Source organism: Pavona decussata, unplaced genomic scaffold (assembly GCF_977016875.1).
Source record: "Pavona decussata unplaced genomic scaffold, jaPavDecu1.1 SCAFFOLD_95, whole genome shotgun sequence".
Lineage (NCBI taxonomy): Eukaryota > Metazoa > Cnidaria > Anthozoa > Scleractinia > Agariciidae > Pavona > Pavona decussata.
In genome coordinates, this window is record NW_028145512.1 from 2,585,001 (window position 1) to 2,606,582 (window position 21,582).

The 21,582-nt window shown below is 40.2% G+C and overlaps 3 protein-coding genes across 3 annotated transcripts in view; 1 reads left to right on the top strand and 2 right to left on the bottom strand.

Annotated features, from left to right (window-relative positions):
- The window catches only part of LOC146473125 (uncharacterized), a 7,405-nt gene extending 4,024 nt beyond the window's left edge, over positions 1-3,381 (top strand). Inside the window, exons 2-3 of the mRNA XM_085118896.1 lie at positions 1,812-2,806; positions 3,337-3,381. Coding sequence (XP_084975022.1) covers positions 1,812-2,806; positions 3,337-3,381 — 1,040 coding nt within the window. The remainder of the gene's footprint in view (positions 1-1,811; positions 2,807-3,336) is intronic.
- A 10,243-nt stretch (positions 3,382-13,624) lies between these two features.
- Positions 13,625-16,999, bottom strand: LOC146473126 (uncharacterized). Its single transcript, XM_085118897.1, has 5 exons — positions 16,804-16,999; positions 15,955-16,109; positions 14,574-14,876; positions 14,092-14,190; positions 13,625-13,648 (listed from the first exon to the last, which is right to left on the bottom strand). The coding sequence occupies exons 1-5, from the start codon at positions 16,997-16,999 to the stop codon at positions 13,625-13,627; spliced, it is 777 nt and encodes a 258-aa protein (XP_084975023.1).
- Positions 17,000-18,050: 1,051 nt separating this feature from the next.
- LOC146473127 (uncharacterized) lies at positions 18,051-20,026 on the bottom strand. The gene has a single exon (XM_085118954.1). It carries the CDS (start codon positions 19,875-19,877, stop codon positions 18,051-18,053), a length of 1,827 nt encoding a protein of 608 aa, XP_084975080.1. The 5' UTR covers positions 19,878-20,026.
- Positions 20,027-21,582: the final 1,556 nt, after the last annotated feature.

Sequence of the window (21,582 nt, forward strand, 5' to 3'; positions counted from 1 at the left end):
GCTTCGGTACACAGTCGACAACCTCTATTAGAGCCTTGTTTTCTATTGGTCGAGCAAGCGTTCTTGCAATGACATGGGTTTGGTTTCTAAATTTAGATAGAAACGAAACGAAATTATAAAAGCAAAATATATGATTGAAAGCAGAAATAAAGCTTACCAGTCGTTTCGCTACACTGCAGTTCAGTCAATTCGCTACATTTTAAAATTGACATATTCTGTAATATTTGAACTTAATTTGCTTCTTGACAAACACTGTGAAACGTAGAAACAGCTAAGATAATTTTTCACACGGTTGGATACCGAAATAAAAGATTAAATGATTTTTCTACTTCAGAGGTATACGTTGATGTTTGGCTTTCCCTGGACAAGTCCATCAGTAAATTCTCCATGGTATCAAGGAAATGAGTGTTCTAATATGACATTAGGCCTATAATCACTATAATAATTTTTGACTGGCAAATACTATGACTCGACAAGATTTGTTTAGATTTTTCAAAAGATGTGCTTCTCAGCGCATGACGTGCAATGAAGTGTGATATGCAAATCAGCTAAGAAATGGTATCTAATGCGCATGTGCACCAAGTGAACGTGTTCCTTTAAGCCATATATCTCATATTGTTGTATAAAGAGATTGTAAGTTTTGTTGTGGTTATTAATAAAGGTTGACTTGCTGACAAAGTCTTGTATTCAATGTTATCCAAAATTCAAGCCATCATGAAACATTCACCATTGAATACACGTGTAGTGAATGTGTAAGCATCACTGCAACACATGAGAAGGAAGTTGTATAGTTGTATAGTTGTATGGCGTGTACCTGTGGCACAAGGGTGTTTTAAATTGGCTACAGGAGGGGAATAAGCCAATAACAGTAACAGTTAGGAACAAACGGTTGACGGCAAAATTCAGCTTGTGGCAAAATGATGAAAAGAAATATACGCAGAAGCCACATTTTACAAGCAGGTAAAACAGTTGAGTATTTACAGCCAAACCTTTATTAAGCAGCTCCACATTAAGCAGTCACCCTTTAAGTGGTCGGTTGTTAAAGTCCTGAAAATTATGTCTCCCCTAAACTTAATTAACTATGATTCCTATTGAATGATCACCTCTATTAAGTGGTCACTTAGCCATTCCCCGAGGGTGTCCACTTAATACAGGTTGCATTTGTAATTAAGAAACAACACTATTTCCAATACTTTATTTTGAACATTTTATCTCCAAGTAAAAATCCCTATAATGTTTATATCCAACCCCAGGGAAGGTTTTTTCTTGTTTTGGACTCTCTCTTCCACCAAGAAATTCCAGTTTAGCTTGATACTTTGCTTCAAAATGTTTGGCTATTAAGACACTACCCCATTTCCACTGACCTTCCATGGGGTGGATATGAATTTTTTCAGGAACCATATATTTCTTACTTTTTTATTTTTTATAGTGACCCACAGTTGTAAGTGAAAATTAAATAATGACATTGTGGTTATTCATTTGGGTATCCGGCCAGACAATGATTATAGTCCACTGACCAAGTTCTATATTTCTTCCCTTTTCTTTAGTAGCTTTCCACTTTGACACTTGTAAACCACTTTCACGGTTTACAACTATATATCTTGTGTAATATGTGAAATTAAGTCAATTTTCTGAATTGTCTGAAAACAAAGTATGTCAGTTAATTGAAAGTTCTTCGAACGCTACATGTCGTCTGGATCCTTTACCAACATGGCTATTCAAACTTTGCATTGATGCTCTGGCTTCTAAAGTCACTGATCTTGTGTAATATGTGAAATTAAGTCAATTTTCTGAATTGTCTGAAAACAAAGTATGTCAGTTAATTGAAAGTTCTTTGAACGCTACATGTCTACTGGATCCTTTACCAACATGGCTATTCAAACTTTGCATTGATGCTCTGGCTTCTAAAGTCACTGATCTTGTAAATCACTCATTGACCAAAGGCTATGTACCTGATCAGTGGAAAGCTGCACTAGTTACTCCTTTACAAAAGAAGGATGGAAACGATACTGATTTCAAGAATTATAGACCAGTTAGTAACCTTCCATTTATTTCGAAAATTGTTGAAAAAGCTGTTGTCAATCAACTTCTACGTCATTGCGAAGAAAATGCTCTACTACCGGATTGTCAGTCAGCCTATCGTCGTTTTTCGTCCACTGAGACTGCCCTTCTTAAAGTCCAGAATGACATTTTGCTTAATATGGATAAACAAGAAGTTACTCTTTTGGTTCTCTTGGACCTTAGTGCAGCATTTGATACAATTGACCACTCTTTACTGCTGAATACTTTAGAACACGACTTTGGTGTAAGGGACACTGCTCTTCTATGGTTTCAGTCTTACTTATCGGAAAGGAAGCAATTCATTGTTATAGAGAACAATCTCTCTGATGAATTCAACTTGTCTCGTGGAATACCTCAGGGAAGCTGTCTGGGCCCAGTCCTTTTTCTTCTCTATGGATCTAAATTGTTTGAAGTCATAAAAAAACACTTTCTATCTGCACATGCCTTTGAAGACGATACCCAGCTTTACTTTTCTTTTAAACCAGAATCACAGCTGGCTCAGGATAATGCTGTTAGTACGATTGAAAAGTGTGTCGCTGATATTCGTGCCTGGATGGTCTCTTATAGTCTTATGATAAATGACTCTAAAACTGAATTTCTGATTATCGGCTCTCGTGGTCAGCTGTCCAAAATAAACATCAATTCTATAATGGTTGGGGACTCCATCATTGAACCTGTAAAGAGTACTAGAAATCTGGGATCTTTGTTTGATGAACACATGGCGATGGACATTCACATTGGAAACGTTTGTAACAAAGCTTTTAAGGGTCTATATAACATTAGACAAATAAGAAAATTTCTTTCCACTGAGGCCACCAAAATATTAATTCATGCTTTTGTGACATCTCACTTGGATTATTGCAACTCTCTCCTTTCTGGAATTCCAAAATATCAACTGGATCGGCTCCAAAAAGTCCTCAATGCTGCAGCTAGAGTCCTCTGTCTAGTACCCAGATTTAGTCACATTTCAACTTATCTAAAAGATCTTCACTGGTTACCGGATGTTTCGAAAACGAAGACCCCAAAACCGAAGACCGAAGACTCAAGACCCCCTCATCGAAAACGAAGACCCCCTCATCAAAAACGAAGACCCTCTCGTCGATAACGAAGACCCCCTGATCGAAAACGAAGACCCCCTCGTCGAAAACGAAGACCCTTTGATCGAAAACAAAGATACTTTGACTAGCACTTGGTTGACTAGCACTGTCGATCACAGTAAGATAAATCGCGACTTCCGTATTGAGACGACTTGAATGACATTTTCCCTTTGTCTAGAATCTCAAGGGAGGTTATGTTGTGTGTCATTGTTCAGCGGCATGACACATGTTGGCGACGGGCAGTTGTCTAGCCTCCTAAACAGACATTTTGTGGGCTTCTCACGCATTCCACCCCACCAAATAACGTCTGCGTAGGAGGTTCGGTTAAACTAGAAAGATGAATTACTCGAAGACTTTGAACATGAGCGCTTAGAAATGGCATAGATTTGCATACAATTTCACACCGCACATGGGCACCAACATGGCGGAAACCTAATTTGCATAATCTAATGACGTCAGCTGAAAACCGAGAATATTTCCGATGTGAACATGTGTTGCGGTTGAATATTCTGAGTCAAATATTTTAATGCCAAGTGTATCAGTTTTTTAGCAATCCATTTTTATCCAATAGCTGTGAACAACTGAGCTAGATACGTTGAAGTTCTAGCAGCGTGTACCACCGATGAAAAGTCGTATGAAAGAATAACCCTTTTTAAACTTGATAAAGGAATGTGATGCTATCGTGTATGTGGCGGTAAATCCGTTTTCTGATCAATATTTCACACCAAGTGATTCACTCACGCGGTGAGAGTTCGAAATATGTGGCGAGCAACTCTCTTGGTAATCATGGCGTTTAAATTGCCAGCTATCGAACCTAGAGCCGTTGACTGCTCTGGTCTACCTATTTTTGACTTGAAGCTCTTTACAAACAAAGAGGAAATCGGAAAAGGTGGTTATGGAGCCGTGTTTACAGCAGACTGGCCTGGAAATGGTAATGCACAAGCAGAGAAATTAGTAGTGAAGAAAATGTTGGGTGAAGATGTTACGGACAAGAAAAACTTTGTTAAAGAGGCAAGAATGCTGAAGAATCTCAACCACCCTAACATTGTAAAATTTAAAGGGATTTGTAGCAATCCATTTGCCCTTATTCTCGAATATGTCTTTTTCGATTTCATGCCGTTTGCCATGGAGACCCGAGTAGGCTCGCTTGCAGATTTCCTGGGCACGCTTGACAGCTTCGACTGCGAAGACTTCGACAGCCCGCATGTCTTTTCGACCATCTGCGAGGACGTTGCGAAAGGACTGAAGTTCCTCCACGATAAAGACATTGGTTCATGGTAGATGGGGGATGTTGGGAGATTAGAATGACACTCGGGGCCGTATTATCTCGATTATGGTGTACATGTATAATGCGCCAATCAACTCGAAACTTCAACATCCTCCCCCCCCCCCCCCCCCGGATCGTTAAAATTCCCGCCCCCTCGGGCCAAAATGGTGTTCAAATGCCTACCTTATCGTCGGATTTGTCTGTCAAATGCCCCTCCTAAAAGAACAATCATTGTCGGCTCCTGTCATGAGTTACTACAAAAACCACAACTTTAACATTGAGACTAATGATGAAGTCGGACAATGTCAATCAGACAGTGTAAGCTGTTCTAACTCCGAAACACGGCAAAGGTTGTTTTACGAGAAATACATAATAACATATTTAAAATGAGTTAGCCGGCTACGTAGACTGTTCCAGTGGAAGGGTATTCTGCAGTTTAAGCCAGAGCGGCGGTTTTTCATTCGACAATGTTGTTTTTTTCTTTAACTGTTCACTGCTGTTTTATGGCTATCCTTAAAACCTCTGGATAAAGGCGCAGCTTGACTCATTGCATAAAAGACTACATCGTTTAAAGAACTAGAAATACATATTAATTAGTTAGCCAGCCACGTAGAATGTTGTTGGAGTGGCAGGATATTCTGCAATTTAAGCCAAAGCGGTTTTTCATTCGACAGTAATGCTGTATCTCTTCCTTTAAATTCTTCCATCTCGTCCAAACACGTGTTTACAGCTGTTAGTGACTTCGCCACCCCCGCCTCCCCCCATAAAAGCGATTTGAAACCTGACACTTCCGGTTCAATTTTCCCCACCCCACCCAGGCAAGGTCAAATTCCCCACCCCCGGGAAGGCCTTACCCGTCAAATTCCCCACTCCAGGACACAGAAAATAGTCGAATGCCAGGGATTTGCCCGGGGGGGGGGGGGGATGTTGAAGTTTCGATTTGATCGGCGCATATTCAGCCAAAACAAAATATAAAATTAAATGCAAGGCTGATCGGACAGCTAAAATAATTTTGTTTTATTTTAGCTGTCCGATCAGCCTTGCATTTAATTTTACGTTTTATACAACATTGCTGCTGATCCTGATCTACACAAAGATCCGGCTACACTTTGCTGCTGTTTGTACAAGTGGTCCGTGCACTATTCAAGAGTTACCAAAACAAAAAAGATTGTTCAATACACCCCGTGTCTATGTCCTTATGATGTTACATGGCGGGAGGAGTATCCCTGAGGGGGGGGAGGGGGAGGTACTCCTCGGAATTTTTGGTGAGATGGGCCGCCCATTTCTCCAAATCCTGAGGTCTTAGTTTTCAAAACATCCATTTTCCGCTCTCATTTTCAGACCTTGCCTCTAAAATCCATACCCACTTTCAGACCTGGGTGAAGTCAAATGAAGTGAACGCCAACAAAATAATTGGTAAAACTCAGCTTGAATGTTATATTTTGGTTACTTCTCTTTCTCACTTATTCATTTGCAGTTGAAAAGACAAATACGTTTATACGCTCTCGAGTTTCCCTTGACAGCGAAAATGATACCAGTCTTGAGATCCTCGCCAGGAAGAAAGACAATTTAGGTAGTGACAGTCAGTACCACCTAACAATTAATTCCAAATGAAACAAGGCATCACCAACACTTGTTCGTTCAATGTTTCTCCTGACCAACAAGAGTGCGAAAATTGTCAATGATGCTTGCCTCCTACAATATCATATCGCATCGGGAGAAGACACCGTAGAGGTCCAAGTTCTACCCCACGGAAACCGAAGAGAAGGCCGATCGCGCCCCTTTCACCCAACAGCAAAAAGTACCATGGAGAAAATACACCAGGGCCTTACCGATAGTGGCAGTATTGCCAAGGTGTATCGTGGTATCATGAAAGCTACTGGAGGTCCGACTCACGCTTCCAATCCAAGTGTTCTTCCTAGAGGAAAGAAGCAAGTAAGCGATGCAAAGTTTGCAAGAAACAGTGCAGACACACCAGTCAACGACCTGCTAGTTTATGCAAGACACAAAGAAAATTCTCCTGTCCTGCATCATTGTGATGTCCCGACTGATACATGGGTTTTAGGAACCGAAGTGATGTGTTCAGATATCTCTCGTTTCAAGACTTCTGAAAAGCTGAGCTACCCCCTGTGCATTGATCCAACCTTCAAAATATGGGCCCCTTTGAAGTTACCCCGGTTGTATACAAGCACCTATTCCTAAAATCCCGGCAGACGGGCGAAAATCCAACTTTTTTAGGACCTACTATGATGCACCATCGAAAGACCATAGAGAATTACCGAATTCACTCGTCAGTGTGTGCGACCAACATCAACAATCTGAATCAGGCCAGGGATTTCATGACTGACAGAGAAGAAGCATTGATTCATGCTTGGAGTGCAGACATGCCTAAGGCAAAACACCTACGCTGCTTCAAACACTTTGAGGGTAATTGTAAAGAGAAACTAAGGACGATAGGTATCTGCAGTGCAAAAGACCGGAAAAAGTTTCTCAACAAGGTGTTTGGAGTCTACGGAAAGGAAGAAGGGATCCTAGATGCAGAGGATAAAAAAGACCTTAACAGACGACTGTATGCGTCGAAGGAAGAGCTAGAAAGAGAGGAAAGAGAAGTGCTTGGGAAGGACAGCACATACCAATGCGAGTTCTGGACATACCTTGAATTAAACTACGAGATGATGAAGAATAACATGGTTGCAAAGGTTCTACGCCAGGGTGGGTTGAAAGACGGTCCTGATGGCAAACCAATCAGATGGTACACAAACCCTTCAGAATCCATGAATCATGTTATGTCTGCAGCGAAGAAGGATGTTGTTTCAAGTAAAAACGAGAAAGAATATGTGACCTGGAAAGCGAAAACGGACACTAACGGTTTTCCGTTTAACGGGCAAAAAAACGGATTGCAAACGATGTTAAACGGATAGTAAACGGTTACCACAAGCGTTTAAACGGATTCCAGTTCCGTTTAAACGGATAAATAAAAGCGTTAAACGGTTGGGCAAAGTCCAAAAACGGAATGCCGTAAACGTTAAACGGTTGCAGAATTTTTTGAACGGAAAGCTGAGAACGTTAAACGGTTAAAGAAAGTCGTTAAACGATCATAAACGGAGAACTCAAAACGTTAAACGGTAAGTAAACGGTTTCAAAAGTTCACAAGGAAACGAACGTAAACAAATAATTTTGATCGACTGTTGTCAAATACTGAAAATACATTTCACTTTAATACGTAAATACTGGAATCTTTTAAATGGAAATCTAAAGTATCTCATTTAGTTTTGTCATTTCATTCCGGACAAGCTAGCAGCGGAGTAGATAAAAAGCCAAATTATTATAGCTATAAATAATCACACATGACGTGATGCCTTGAATTTGCATAATATTGAAAACATGCTGTTATGATAAGTTGGTTGTCCTGTGCAAGGTATTGTAATGTGATCTTAAGGATCACGTGTTGAGTAAAAGTACTGCAATAAAGCTCTTGAAGTTGAAGCTTGTGGATGTGTATTTTCTCGTACTCATAACATGGTACCAGGATCTCTTTAAAAGAAACCTCTCTGACTCCCAACTCCGACATGGAACGTATCAAACCTCCCTCAGAATTGGATATTGATAGTCTCAATCTCGCAGATGTGTGGAAGGAATGGAAGGAAGCGTGGGAATTGTATCGGATATCGAGTGGCCTTCACGAAAAGGACGATGCCATACAGATAGCAACTATCCAAAGTATTCTCGGGATCAAAGCAAGACGGGTGCTCAAAACCCTACCAAACATTCCCGTAAATATCACGGAAAGGACTGTTGCAGGTATTTTAACGGCGCTTGAAACGTATTGTGTTCCTCGTAAGAACACAACCTACGAACGATACGTCTTCAGAATGACCATTCAAGAAGATCGCTCGTTTGACATATTTGTTACAGATCTCAGAAGAAAAGCTGAATACTGCGATTTCGGGGCGATTAAGGATTCTCTGATACGAGATCAGATTGTGGTGGGCATAAATGATCCCAAACTACGAGAGCGGCTGCTACGCGAGACGGATTTGACACTCGAGAAAGCCATGAAATTATGCAGAATTACGGAACAATCTCAGGAACACTCGAAAATCTTCATCTCACCAGCCACTCAGACGGGTAACATCGACGCTGTAAGGAAGACAGAGCCACCGGCGGACACAACAAAATCTAAAAACGAAGACTCGCGTAGAATAATGAAATGCAAATTCTGTGCAGCGTCTCATGACAGGGGAAATTGTCCGGCCTATGGAGCCACGTGTCACAACTGCAATGGAAGAAATCACTATGCTCGGTGCTGCTTCAAATCGAAGAATGGCACGGAAGAAAGAAGAGTTCGTCACGTGGAAGTAGAGGAGAAGGGAAACAATGAACTGCTGGAGGGTCTGTACATCGAGGAAATTCAAGGTAGTACTAGAAGGAACATTCAGTCAGATCTACTTGTTAATGACATTCCCGTAAGTTTTAAACTTGACACAGGTGCAGAATGTAATGTAATTTCCTTAGGTCTGGCTAATGAATTGAATGCTCAGGTACACCAAACAAACATGCTACTTAAGTCGTTTGGAGGGAACCAACTAGATACTGTGGGCAAATGCCTTCTTGACACGAAGGTAAAGGAGGCTAAGGTTTCAACACCCTTGGAGTTTTATGTACTCCGAGATAATGTCCGACCCCTCCTTGGTTTAGAATCATGTTTAGACCTAGAGCTTATCACCTTGAATAACAAAGTAGAACAAATAGGTCTCAGTGTTGATGAAGTTCAGGAAAAATTCACCCTTTTGGATGAATTTCAGGACGTTTTCAAAGGTTTAGGATGTGTTGAGGGAGAGTATAACATTAAATTGAAGCCTAATAGTCACGCTACTATTCAACCACAACGGAATGTACCATTAAGACTGATAGATAAACTCGAAGGAACCCTCAATGATCTTGAAAGAAAAGGTATTATTGCCAAAGTAGAATGTCCAGTTACCTGGGTTAGCAATTTAGTAATCGTTGAAAAAGCAAACAAAACTCTAAGATTGTGTTTAGACCCATCAGATTTGAATGAAGCCATTGAAAAGGAGGATTTCAAACCGCCAAGTTTTGAAACAATTTCAAGTACTCTGAATGGTTGCAAAGTTTTCTCAGTTGTTGACATGTCAAATTGTTACTGGCACCAAAAACTTTCAGAAGAATCCTCATTTCTCTGTGTATTCAATTCCCCTTTTGGCCGATATCGATTTAAGAGAATGCCATTCGGTATTTCATGCGCAAGTGAAGTGGCCCAGAAAATGGTTGAAAAACATTTTGGTGATATTTCGGGTGCATTACCAATTTTCGATGATATCATCATTGGAGGTAGAGATGAACAAGAACATGACTTGATTTTACGCAAGGTGTTGACAAGGGCACGAGAACGAAATATTAAATTTAACCGAGACAAAATCCAATTTCGAGTAAACAAAGTCAAGTACATGGGTGAAGTTGTTAGTGAACTGGGATTTTCACCCGACCCAGACAAAATTTCTGCTATTTACAACATGCCCACCCCATCATGCAAGCAAGATCTGCAAAGGTTATTGGGCATGATCAACTATCTTGCCAAGTATATTCCTAACATGTCTGAATTAACTGCGCCATTGCGATCCTTACTTAAGTCTGATGTGCCATGGGCGTGGTTTCCAGAGCACGATACAGCTCTTACTAAACTCAAGTCGGTCCTGAGTAGTGCTCCAGTCCTGCGATTTTATGACACAAGTTTACCTACTACACTCCAAGTTGATGCCAGTAAAAACGGCCTAGGAGCATGTTTATTGCAACAGAATCAACCAGTAGCATATGCCTCACGTGCCATGTCAAGTTCAGAAATCAATTACGCCCAAATTGAGAAAGAGCTATTGGCAATCGTTTATGGGTGTGAGAGATTTAACATGTATACATATGGGGCAGAAATTGAAGTACTCTCTGATCATAAGCCGCTAGAAAGTATTTTCAAAAAGCCTCTTTTCAAGGTTCCCCCTCGCTTGCAAAGAATGAGACTTCGTTTGCAAAAGTATAATCTTAAAGTGAGATATGTTCCAGGGAAGTTTCTTTATATTGCAGATACCCTGTCAAGAGCATTTGATCAATCGAATGTTCCCACTGATGATAATATGCATCATGACATGGAGCATTTTATTCATAGTGTAATTCTCGATCTCCCAATTTCGGATGTGAAATTGATGGAATTACGAGAACTTAATCACAATGATCCTACTATGCAAATGTTAAACAGGTATGCCATGGAAGGTTGGCCCCAACACAAACGTGATGTACCTCCTTCTCTAAAGCCTTTCTGGAATGTCAGGAATGACATTCATGTCACAGATGGCATCCTTCTCAAGGACAACAGGCTTATCATTCCATTTGCATGGAGACAAGATATACTCAAGAAATTGCACATAAGTCACTGCGGCATTGAGAAAACTAAAGCTAATGCGCGAACAACGGTATTCTGGCCTAGCATGAATAAGCATATTGAAGACATGATATCTTGTTGTGAAAAATGTTTGAAATATCAAAGTAAGCAGACCAAAGAACCCATGCAAACTCGAGAGATCCCAGTATTACCCTGGCAAATCGTTGCATCAGATGTATTAGAACACAAAAATCAAAACTACCTTGTGGTCATTGATTATTATTCAAAGTATATTGAGACCATTAGGGTCAATAGGGTCAGTGATATCATCCGGTGCCTGAATGAAATTTTTTCGAGACATGGTTATCCACAAACTCTTATTGCGGATAACATGCCCTACAACTCCAGAGAAATGAGGAAATATGCTATGCAATATGGCATTAACATTATAACAACCAGTCCCACATATAGTCAGGCAAACGGTCTTGCAGAGAAGGCGGTTCACATTGTTAAAAATTTACTGAGAAAGGAGTGCAATTTGAATGAAGGTCTAATGGAATACCGTAACACGCCAATAAGCAATTTTCCTTATTCGCCTAACCAAATGTTATTCAGTAGGCAAATCCGAACAAGAGTTCCTGTTCACCCCTCAGTCCTAGTACCACAGGTCTGTCATGACATTCCAGAATTACTAGAAAAACGACAAGCTAAATACAAAGAATTCTATGATCGCCAAGGCTCCAAACAATTGCCCCAACTCAAGGGGATAGTGTAAGGTTCAAGAAGCCAAGTGACAAGCATTTGTCACGTGCTGTAGTTACAGAAAAACTTGAGACACCCAGATCGTTTATAGTTACTGATGAAACAGGTAGAGAGTATCGAAGAAATAGGCGTCATATTCATCTTACTCAGGAACCACTTGTTACTATAGTAAATGATGATTTCATTGATGAGTCACAGCCTGTAACTATGGAGTCCAGTGTAAACTCTCCAAGTGTAACTAGAGAATCAGATGCTAACCTGGAACCATACCCACCTGATACTGATGCCTCCTCGGCTCCGCGTCGCTCTACTCGGGTTAGATCTGTTCCAGTTTGGCATAAGGATTATGTTATGTAATATAGTTGTATTGTAGATTCATTTACAGTTGAGTTGTTAACTTCTTTTTCCAGTTTTCACTTGTATCAGCATGATCTCATTATGACAGCTAAATAGCTTAAGAAGGGGAATGTTATGATAAGTTGGTTGTCCTGTGCAAGGTATTGTAATGTGATCTTAAGGATCACGTGTTGAGTAAAAGTACTGCAATAAAGCTCTTGAAGTTGAAGCTTCTGGATGTGTATTTTCTCGTACTCATAACACATGCGACTTCACGGACGAGAGATCACGTCCGTCTTTTAGTCACCGACATCAATTTCTTAATCGCGTGCAAAACACTCTGATTTTGAAGGATTAGAAAATTTCCACATTACGCCGAGCATTGATCGTATTTTAAGTGGACTCATGTGCGACAAATGAAAGAAACGTCATCATTTGAACTTTGAAGAAGACTACAACTTAATAAAAAGCGCTGAATAAATCCGAAAGCTTGTCGAATCTAACCCGAGTCAAGTTTGAATTTAATAAAGCTTTCGTCCGACTTTCATTTGACTTTTCCTTAGTACCATTTGAATCATCCATCTCGTGTTCGACTTTAGCCCAACATTTAAACAGACCCAGATGATAAAAAATCTTTCCCGCTAGCCTTCGTAGCAAGCGTTTCTAGCGAGCGAAAACCTACAGTCGACTCGGTGATAACTCGAACCCTAGCTAGACCTCGCTATAAGTCGAACCTCGCGCTAACTTGAAGCAATTTTCCTTACCTTTCAGGTCATTTTCTATATCATTTTACCCTCGAGAAACTCGAACTCCTGATAACTCGAACCTTTTTCAATTTACCTTGAAGGTTCGAATTATTGGGAGTCGACTCTATTTCTCGCGCGGCCAGAAACCGGAAACTAGATTTTCGCTCGCTCGCTCGCTGGAAACGCTTGCTAACCAGGCCACTTGCCCGCCGATGCCCGATACCCCTGATGCAGAATTTCTTCAGAAAATAATACCCTTTTGTTCCAGTAAAGACACCTGAAAGAAGTCTGATATAAACAAATTTAATCAGCTGTTACAAGTTACTAGAAAAAGATACACTTTTCAACAGATATTTAGCGACCGCTGTCATATAAAACCTTAAACCTAATACAATAAAATTGTGTCTTAGCTTTCCCTATTTTCGCCAGCTTGCTTTTGAATGTGTTTGTTGAGTCGACATTTAGCATTAATCTTTCCTTTGATGCACTTCCAGGTCTTTTCCTTTTCCACTGCAGATTCTAAAGGAAAGCGACTAAAAACGAGCACCTTTAACGAATTAAGCCTTTTGCTATCTAAAGGGAGTTTGTTATGGGTTCCGTCGGTGTTGCTGTTACCCAGTTCCGTTGAAGAGAAGAAATACGGTAATAGCTTTAGCGCGCATTTGTGTCGCTCATGTTCTTTTTGTAGCACATCTTTCACCGCCAAGAACTTCCGAGGGGTAACGCACGAGCGAACAACTTCGTCGTCAATTGCAGTTTCCAAAGACTGCTGTTCTTGGGGGATTTCGACCATTGCAGACATCAAGGGGGGTACTGTTACAGGTGTACTGGGCATTGTTACGGCCGTCGTGGACTGCGCTGTTACGGTTTCAGGTATGGACGGCGACAAAGGAGTCGACGGAGGCAGTGGAACGAAGTCCCCGAAATTGTCTGTTAGACTAGCCAAGGCAGCAGGATCAATGGTTCAAAGATCATCGTTCTGATGGAACTGGAAATTAAAAACGTCACTCGTCAATCTAGGCAGCACTCTATCAACCTTGGACAAGAAGGCTCACTGCGAAACCTGTTTTGACGGCACGACTCGACTGAGAAAGTACCAACTAACACAAGACGATCGATGAAATCGCGAAATCTACATGAAGGGCAAGACAGATTCAGTCTTCAAGCGAAATAATTTTTGACGTCGCGTTCTGTCCCCGTCCTGGTAGCCTGCCTGCCTTAAAAACTATTTTAGAAATACGCAACTTGCAGCTCTCAGGTAAAAACAAAACAATTTTGATCCTTAATCAACAATGAATCCGAAATCTTGAAGTGAACTATTTGTCTACAATCAGACTCTATTTTTTGTTTAGATTTCTCACATTGCCAGCTTGCCAAAAATTTATTTCTCCAGTGATATTAAGTTCGCCTCAGAAAAGACCTTGAACTTACCGTTTTGTCAAACAAATCCAGGCGTTCCTCAATCCTCTTTAGACGTCCTGACAGGTTGTGCTCCACTGCAGACATGGTGTCCTCTAATTTCTCAATCATCTATGAAAATTATGCAAGAAAAAATCTGCTCAATACTTTTTAAACGGCCGTTATACTAGAGGAGTTTTTATACTAGAGGAAAATTGGGACTATGTTTTAAATAGAAAATCACCGACTAAATGCCAACACGTTTACAGACTGCTTTCAGGTTTTCGTAATCTTAAAGTGCGACTAATACAATGGGGGCCATTCAGAAAAAGTTACTAGTTTTTGTACCCGACAACAAAGTTGTGAGATTGGCTACCAACTTGGAATGAAAATGATAATTTTAATCCCTTCTCTTGATGTGATTTCTTTTAACTTTTTAAGGCGGCCAAATTAATAGTAGTTGGACTGTAAGTGTTTTTAAACCAGTCCAATTTGACAATCGTAATTCTGCTTACCTTGCTGAAGTGTTCTTGATTTCTATTTAGTTGTTCAACTACAGAAACACTGGTACGCTGGAGTTCCGCGACCTGGTTTTGCAGGGTAGCACATTCAGCATTCTTTTCGTCCAACTGCTTCTTCAGGTATGCTGCATCTTCGGTCACTTCTTCGGGTCGCGTTGCAATGCTTTGATCAGCAGCTTTTGGTTTCTTAGCCACTCGATTCCACGACAACTCGGCTTCCCTTTTGCGTTGTTCTGATAGAAACTCTGCGAAAGGATCACTTCTTTCACCTGAATTTGGCAAATGTTGTTCAGGTCTCTGCGATTAGAATAAAAACAAAGAAAATTGGTTTCGATACAAACGAACGAGTTGAGAAAACGTTTGCTAAAAAGTTAGTTGGAAACGAATTAGAAGGTCAGATTTGAAATTATGGTGACGACACAGCACACGATGGAATAATTGCGCATGCATCCTTAAGAGTTCAATCCAATCAATAAGTTTTGGACATGTTTTGTTTTCACTGATAACTTGCAGGTGAAAGAAGTACTGTCATAAGCTATAGATGAAAAGTTTCTAATAGCTAATAGCGTAGCTAATAGAACCCAAAAAAACACCAATCGTTCGATTGGGTCCGGTAATCGAACATAATCGAACTCACAATAAATTTAGTCAGTCTAACACTCAAGGTTCATTATGATTGCTCCTACGCCACTGTTTACTTATTTTCAGGCGTCAAGAGTTGGATTCCAAACGAAATCTAATCGGATTGAATTCGATTGTGTTCGACAATTGGTTCGATAATCGAACCCACAGCAAAATAGATGTTCGGTTTTGTTTGATAAGCAAATCCGATCGCCGATCGAATGGTTGGCGTTCGATTGAGTTTTGTTGAGAGATTGAATTTTGTTTCGTTTTTTTTTGTCTGCTAGATACGACCGATAACTTGCAGGTGAAAGAAGAACTGTCACAAACTATAGACGAAAAGTTTCCTCCTTTGCTGCGTTGCTAATAGAACCCAAACAAATACCAATCGTTCGATTGTGTCCGGTAACTCACAATAAATTAAGTCAGTCCAACACTCAAGGTTCATTATGATTACTCCTACGCCACTGTTTACTTATTTTCAGGCGTCAAGAGTTGGATTCCGAACAAAATCTAATCGGATTGAATTTGATTGTGTTCAATTGGTTCGATAATCGAACCAACAGCAAAATACATTTTCGATTTTTTTTTTAATAAGCGAATCCGATCGCCGATCGAATGATTGGCGTTCGATTGAGTTTTGTTGAGAGATTAAATTTCTTTTTTTTTTTGTCTGCTAGATACGACAGGAATATTGAAATGAATCTTCCTGGCTATACGTGTAATTAGAATAAACGAAAACTGAAGTACGTACCTTTAGATGTTTTGATTTCACTTTACTTTTTCTCTGCGTTTGACAAGATTGCTGCTCCTCTACTGGGCATTCGGTGTGTTCAACGGAACTTGGGATGTCAGGCAAATTCTTTGAACACCATTCCAAGTCTTTTGTGTTCAGGACCGCTTCGTTATCTGCAAACAACAGCAATGTGATTCAGAAAAAAACGGTTGTTCGAAAGCCGATTAAAGGTGGATTTCCACTGTCGCGTAAATTTTACGTGCGTACAGACGTGAATTTAGCTGGCTTTGCGTACGTAAATAAAATAAGAAGCGATGTATGAGCCGCGTGCGTAAACGTAAAAAGTTGAGTGCTGTTCAACTTTTTACGTTTACGCACGCGGCTCATACATCGCTTCTTATTTTATTTACGTACGCAAAGCCAGCTAAATTCACGTCTGTACGCATGTAAAATTTATGCGACAGTGGAAATCCACCTTAACGCTAATGCACGATTAACCCAGGTTGTTCGCTCGCTCATTAAAAATGATTCTAAAAGGACATTTTAGCCCAACATTAAAGAAAAGTCTTAAGTCAAACTGAGGGACAAAAATCGTTTGGAAAAGTCTTTATTTATCAGTAATCAAACTCCAATCAACTGATTCACGTTAATCCAGGATTAGCTTTATCCAGCTTTGAACACATGGGCCGAGGTCTGTTACGCTAAATTATCACTTTTAATTTTTTTCCCACCAAACTCAACTTTCACCACAAAAAAACAAGCGGCGTTTCAACCACCTCTCTTTGTCAAACATTTCAATTTTCAACGTCATGGAAGCAAGATGTTTCGAGTTATATTTGTACTTATGTCAAATTATATAAGACTTACCATCCAAGGCTAGGATTTCAGCTTGCACTCTCTTTCCTTCCCAGTTGACTGTAACTGTGTTTCCTACTTTGAAAGGGACGTTCTTCTCTAAAATCAGCTGAGTTGGGGCGATTCCAGTCTTCATTTCTTGTGGGAAAAGAAACAACGCCTTTTTTGGCGCTTTACCACTTTCTTTGCAAAGTTGCCTTACAGACATGTTTGAAACGATTACGCGCAACAAGACTGAACTGTGCGATTGTAAGTGATGAAGCCAAGATTTATGCCTATTTATACAGATTTCTTCACAAGTGGTGGATCGAAATGCCTATGTTTTGATTGGATTAGCAGGTTTTTATCGTTTCCGCTATAAACAATGTAAGACAATCAGGCTAATTAGCTTGTGCGAAGCGGCACGTGCCAAAGGAGGTGAGACAGGGCGGAATTGTGATAAGGTGTTACTTAAAAAGTCAAGCAGTGAATTTAATTAAGAAGGTATAATCAGTTATTATTTCACCTCGTGCAATAAAATGAATGTTAAGAAAATCGTTGATCGCTCTAAAGATTGCCGCGAATATTAGAAAGCGATGTGTTGCAACACACATTATGAATCAGAACAAATTGCACGGCGTTTCCTTTTTCTCAATTAAAGCGACAAGAAATATAAAATTCATAAAAAAAAACTGGCTATCGTTCTCTGAGTCTTAGAAAAGGTACACTATAAACAGTTTGAGATGATCAAGCTCATTTGTATTGTGCGACAGTTAATAAGTAATGACGTTTTGACGTAGTTACAGTGTAGTAGTAGTTTTTTTAACTGTTTTTTGCAAGATTTGCAAGAAGGCATTAACTCAATTATTTCTCCCTGCGCAATGGGAGGAGTGTGATGAACACTAACCTGTGCTCTAAAGATTGAAATTTAGGCGCGTCCAAACAATAGCAACTAAAATACAATGCAGTATTTGCCCATTTTGCTCTATTTTGTGATATCCTACAATAAGATTTCTTTCCCTCGACTAACCCCGTATTGATTACCGCCATTTTCACTTTGCTGCCATTTGGAATAAAACAGAAAAACAAAACACACGGTATCAATTCAATTTTTTTTTAATAAAAAGCATGGTTCATTTCAATGTTACAATCACAAACCTTAAGAGTTTATATGTGTAACTATGTTAAAAAGTATATATTTAAAATAATTTTACAAGCAGGTAAAATCTAACAAGGAAAGCACGCTAGTTACATATTTTTGTAACATAGTGCAAAAAAGTTTAGGGTGCCGGTGCAACAATGTCTTCAGCACCAGGTTTGCAAAATTGTCTTATTACTCGGTACAAGTATCTTTTACGTTCATCGGTCAGTCCTTCGGGCTCAACTGTTGTAGGAAAAGCAGCTAAGGGTGGGACCACGGTTGGATTCTTTAACAGCCTGAATGGTTGATGCGGGAAACTAACACTCTCTTTGCATGAAACCATTCCTGGGCTTTCCTTGGAAAATGTAAAATGATGAAATTTCTTCATGTTTGGTATCTTCTTGAAGAATTGTCCAAGGAATGACACCCAATCGTAAACAGGCACAATCGTTTTTCCATCATGTGTGCCAACAATTTGGGCTTTATTCAAGCCGACGCTACTGGAGGTATCGACGAGTCTAGCGAATTCGTAAAGTGACGAGACGTGGGATACTTTGTAGCACTTCTTTATCAGACCAAAGCATCGATCTGGGGCAAACTTGGTATGGCCTGCAATTAAGAACGAGTAAGTGATGGACTGATGCAGTTGCACCAGAGTTCTCCAAGCGAAATACCACATGAAATAGTTGTTCTTATTTTGTCCAGCGCAGTTGTCTGCGTGAAAGTGCGCATTTGTTTCTCCCAGTCCGTAATGTTCCAAATAATAATGAACATAACTGATTGTGGCGTTGGCACCCTTTCCAGTAGAAGCTGCCTCGTCTATCAAAAAGTTCACTTGCTGCGATATTCCCTTGCACATTACTCCGAAAATGCCACATTTTCTCGGGGTTTTAAAATAAATGGGTCCAGGCTGCATGGGATTACTAGGTATATGAACTTGTTGTGCATAATCAAAAGAATAATGTACAGAAGCAGCTAACGAGGAAGCGGTACGGTTTTCACGGTTTTGAAGAGCATCAGGACCGAGTGTTTCAAGTGTTTCCTTTGCTTTGGTGCAAGTAACCTTGTAAAATTCCCTCTCTGCTTTTGCGTTGTCCAGGTGCTCCTGCTGGGCCGCGATGCATTCTGACTTTGCGCTCTCTGAAAGGTTTGCAGCGCGTTGAAGTGTTGTGGTGTTTTGTTGGCATGTCCTACATAAATCTGTCATTGGCTTCGCTACAACAACGTCAGGGTAAAACTCGTGCCATAACTGTCTGAACTTTTTGTAGCTGACCGCGTGTTTGTTTGAATTTTCGCATGCAGAGTTGTAGACCCGCCAGACACTCATTTTCGACTCCGATGTAGACAGCATTTTTACATCGTCGCTTTTAAATCCTGGAATACGCCCCGGTAGGATAATGGCATTTTCCTCTACATAGTTTTGAATAAAAGCGTGCACGTCATCAATGGTTGAATACTGTGTCGCATTGTCAGGCACTCTGTTTGAGTTTCCATGTGTTCTTTGGCAAATGCCATGCTGTTCATAGTGGTCTTTGAGGCGACGAAATCGGTTGTATCCTACCCCGTAAAGATGCAAGAACATGTCTTTGCATATTTGTCTCCCTTGAAAATGAAAACTGCAGCGAGGGCTCCTATTTCTTTTTTCTCCAACATAGTCGATGTGAGTGAATGCTTGAATGTTGGCTAAGATGACTAAATCGAGTTCTCCACTTGTCAGCTCAAGGCAGTTGTTGAGGTTCACAAGAACTGTCTCTATTGAAAACTGTTCCGAACATGGACCTCCCTTACAGCTCAGTTGACATCGGCACCCATCTTGTAAGAACTTTGCTGTTTTTTCAAAAATGTCGTTGCTGCAGTTTTCTTCCGAATTAAGCTCCGCCATCGTGTTAGATTGAAGTGAAAGCATTTGATTATTGTTTTTGCTTCGGTTGTCATAGCTACGAACAGGGAAGACAAGACAATGCATTGGTATATGAGCACGTGCCACACGCTGGTGTCTTTGTTTTGAACTGAAAATACAGAGACGGCTTTTCGATCGCGTGCAAAAAGAATTACAGCCAAGAAATGCCTTGGCACTTTTTCACAATCTGTGCGCTCAAAAGAAGGGAATTTTGCTTGTTCAGTCATCTTAATGCGTGGAGATGACGTTTTACAAAAGTGTTAAGAGCGACATGTAAATAAAGCACGCGCCAGCCTGTGAAAGTTTTATACCAAAAAGCTGACAAATACGCTCGCAGTAACTGCAACCGACACATCGTGAAAATCGTTTCCACAAATTGTGCCTTCAACACGCGGGCTTCAACAGAATACTTTTTTGCTGGTTAAACCATCTTTATTCGCCTTGTAGAATCGGACATACGACTTTCTGTAAACTTGCCGCGTCATGCCGCAGACGCCATGTGCATAAAATTTAAATTGTTTACCATTAACAAAAGTGACTGATGCTCACAATAATTTATATAACCGAGAAGTTCCCGGTATATCGTGGAAATCTTTATCGTTTCCGTAAAATTCCCTATTAGAGAATCTTGAAACTTCTTTCCGCGCCTTGAGCACGAAAATGCAGATGCAACAATAATTATTGTCGGCATAAATTGGTAATTAGTACGTTGTGTTTGCAGCTACGATATGGCTGCTTGTTTACTCTGACGACGACGGAGCTTGGTTATTTGAACGACTGGTCGAGAACTAACCGTTTAACAAACGGTTTGCTTAAAACGTTGAATGGATACTAGATTCTGTTAAAAGGATAGGAAACGTTTTGTCCAAAACGTTAAACGGATAACAAACGTTTTATCCAAAACGTTAAACAGATAACAAACGGTTTGTCCAAAATGTTAAACGGATGCCCTATTTTTTAAACGGTTTAGAAAGGCACTAAAACGTTTTATGTCCTTCCCTCGGTTATATTACTAAAAACTGGGGTACTGCATTGGCTGAGCTCTGTTTACTGGGCAATAAAGACACAAATGCCATATGGGTCAAAATGGCTATGGGAAAAGCCCATAGCCGCTTTAATTGTAATAAACAGAATCACAAAACTAGTGTACAAAATAAGTTTATCAAAAATACTTTCACCACATTGGCTACATAAAAATATTCAGCCCAGTAAAGGTGAGGGCACAAAAAGGCCAAAAGCATCATTGAAAAAGCAATGATGCAGCCCCACCCCAGGCAATGCAGTACCCACTGAAAACAAGAACAGTACCAAATTTGGTGACTAAGGAATAAAGATACTTATTGTATGCTGCCCCTGCAAGACATACACAAGTAACTGCTAAAATAAATGAGGGATTGAAACTGCTGCCCATGAAGATAACTTGAAACCTCTATAGAAATATTGCTGGTCCAGAAAAGTTCTATACATTAAAATGTTTAACATGGAAAATTAATAACCTGAGAGTACTAATGCATGCTGCCCCTGCAAGACATACACAAGTAAGCCATAAAAGAAATGAGGGATTAAAAACTGCTGCCCCTGCAAGACAATTCAAAAACCCTCTTTATAGAAATACTGCTGGTCAACTCAATAACGTGATTTAGTGCCAATGTATGCTGCCCACGAAAGACATATACAAGTTACCTCTAACTTAAAAAGGGGGTGAAACTGCTGCCCCTGCAAGACAATTTGCAACCTTCTTTTAATACCCCCATCGAACAGATAAGGATAG

Excerpts from the sequence above, each read along its gene's own strand:
- LOC146473126 (XM_085118897.1), bottom strand. The coding sequence starts at position 16,999 with ATGTCTGTAAGGCAACTTTGCAAAGAAAGTGGTAAAGCGCCAAAAAAG. Across the intron at positions 14,877-15,954 it reads TGAAATCAAAACATCTAAAG|AGACCTGAACAACATTTGCC; the intron begins GTACGTACTTCA and ends TTCTAATCGCAG. Across the intron at positions 14,191-14,573 it reads ATCAAGAACACTTCAGCAAG|ATGATTGAGAAATTAGAGGA; the intron begins GTAAGCAGAATT and ends TAATTTTCATAG.
- LOC146473127 (XM_085118954.1), bottom strand. The coding sequence starts at position 19,877 with ATGCATTGTCTTGTCTTCCCTGTTCGTAGCTATGACAACCGAAGCAAA.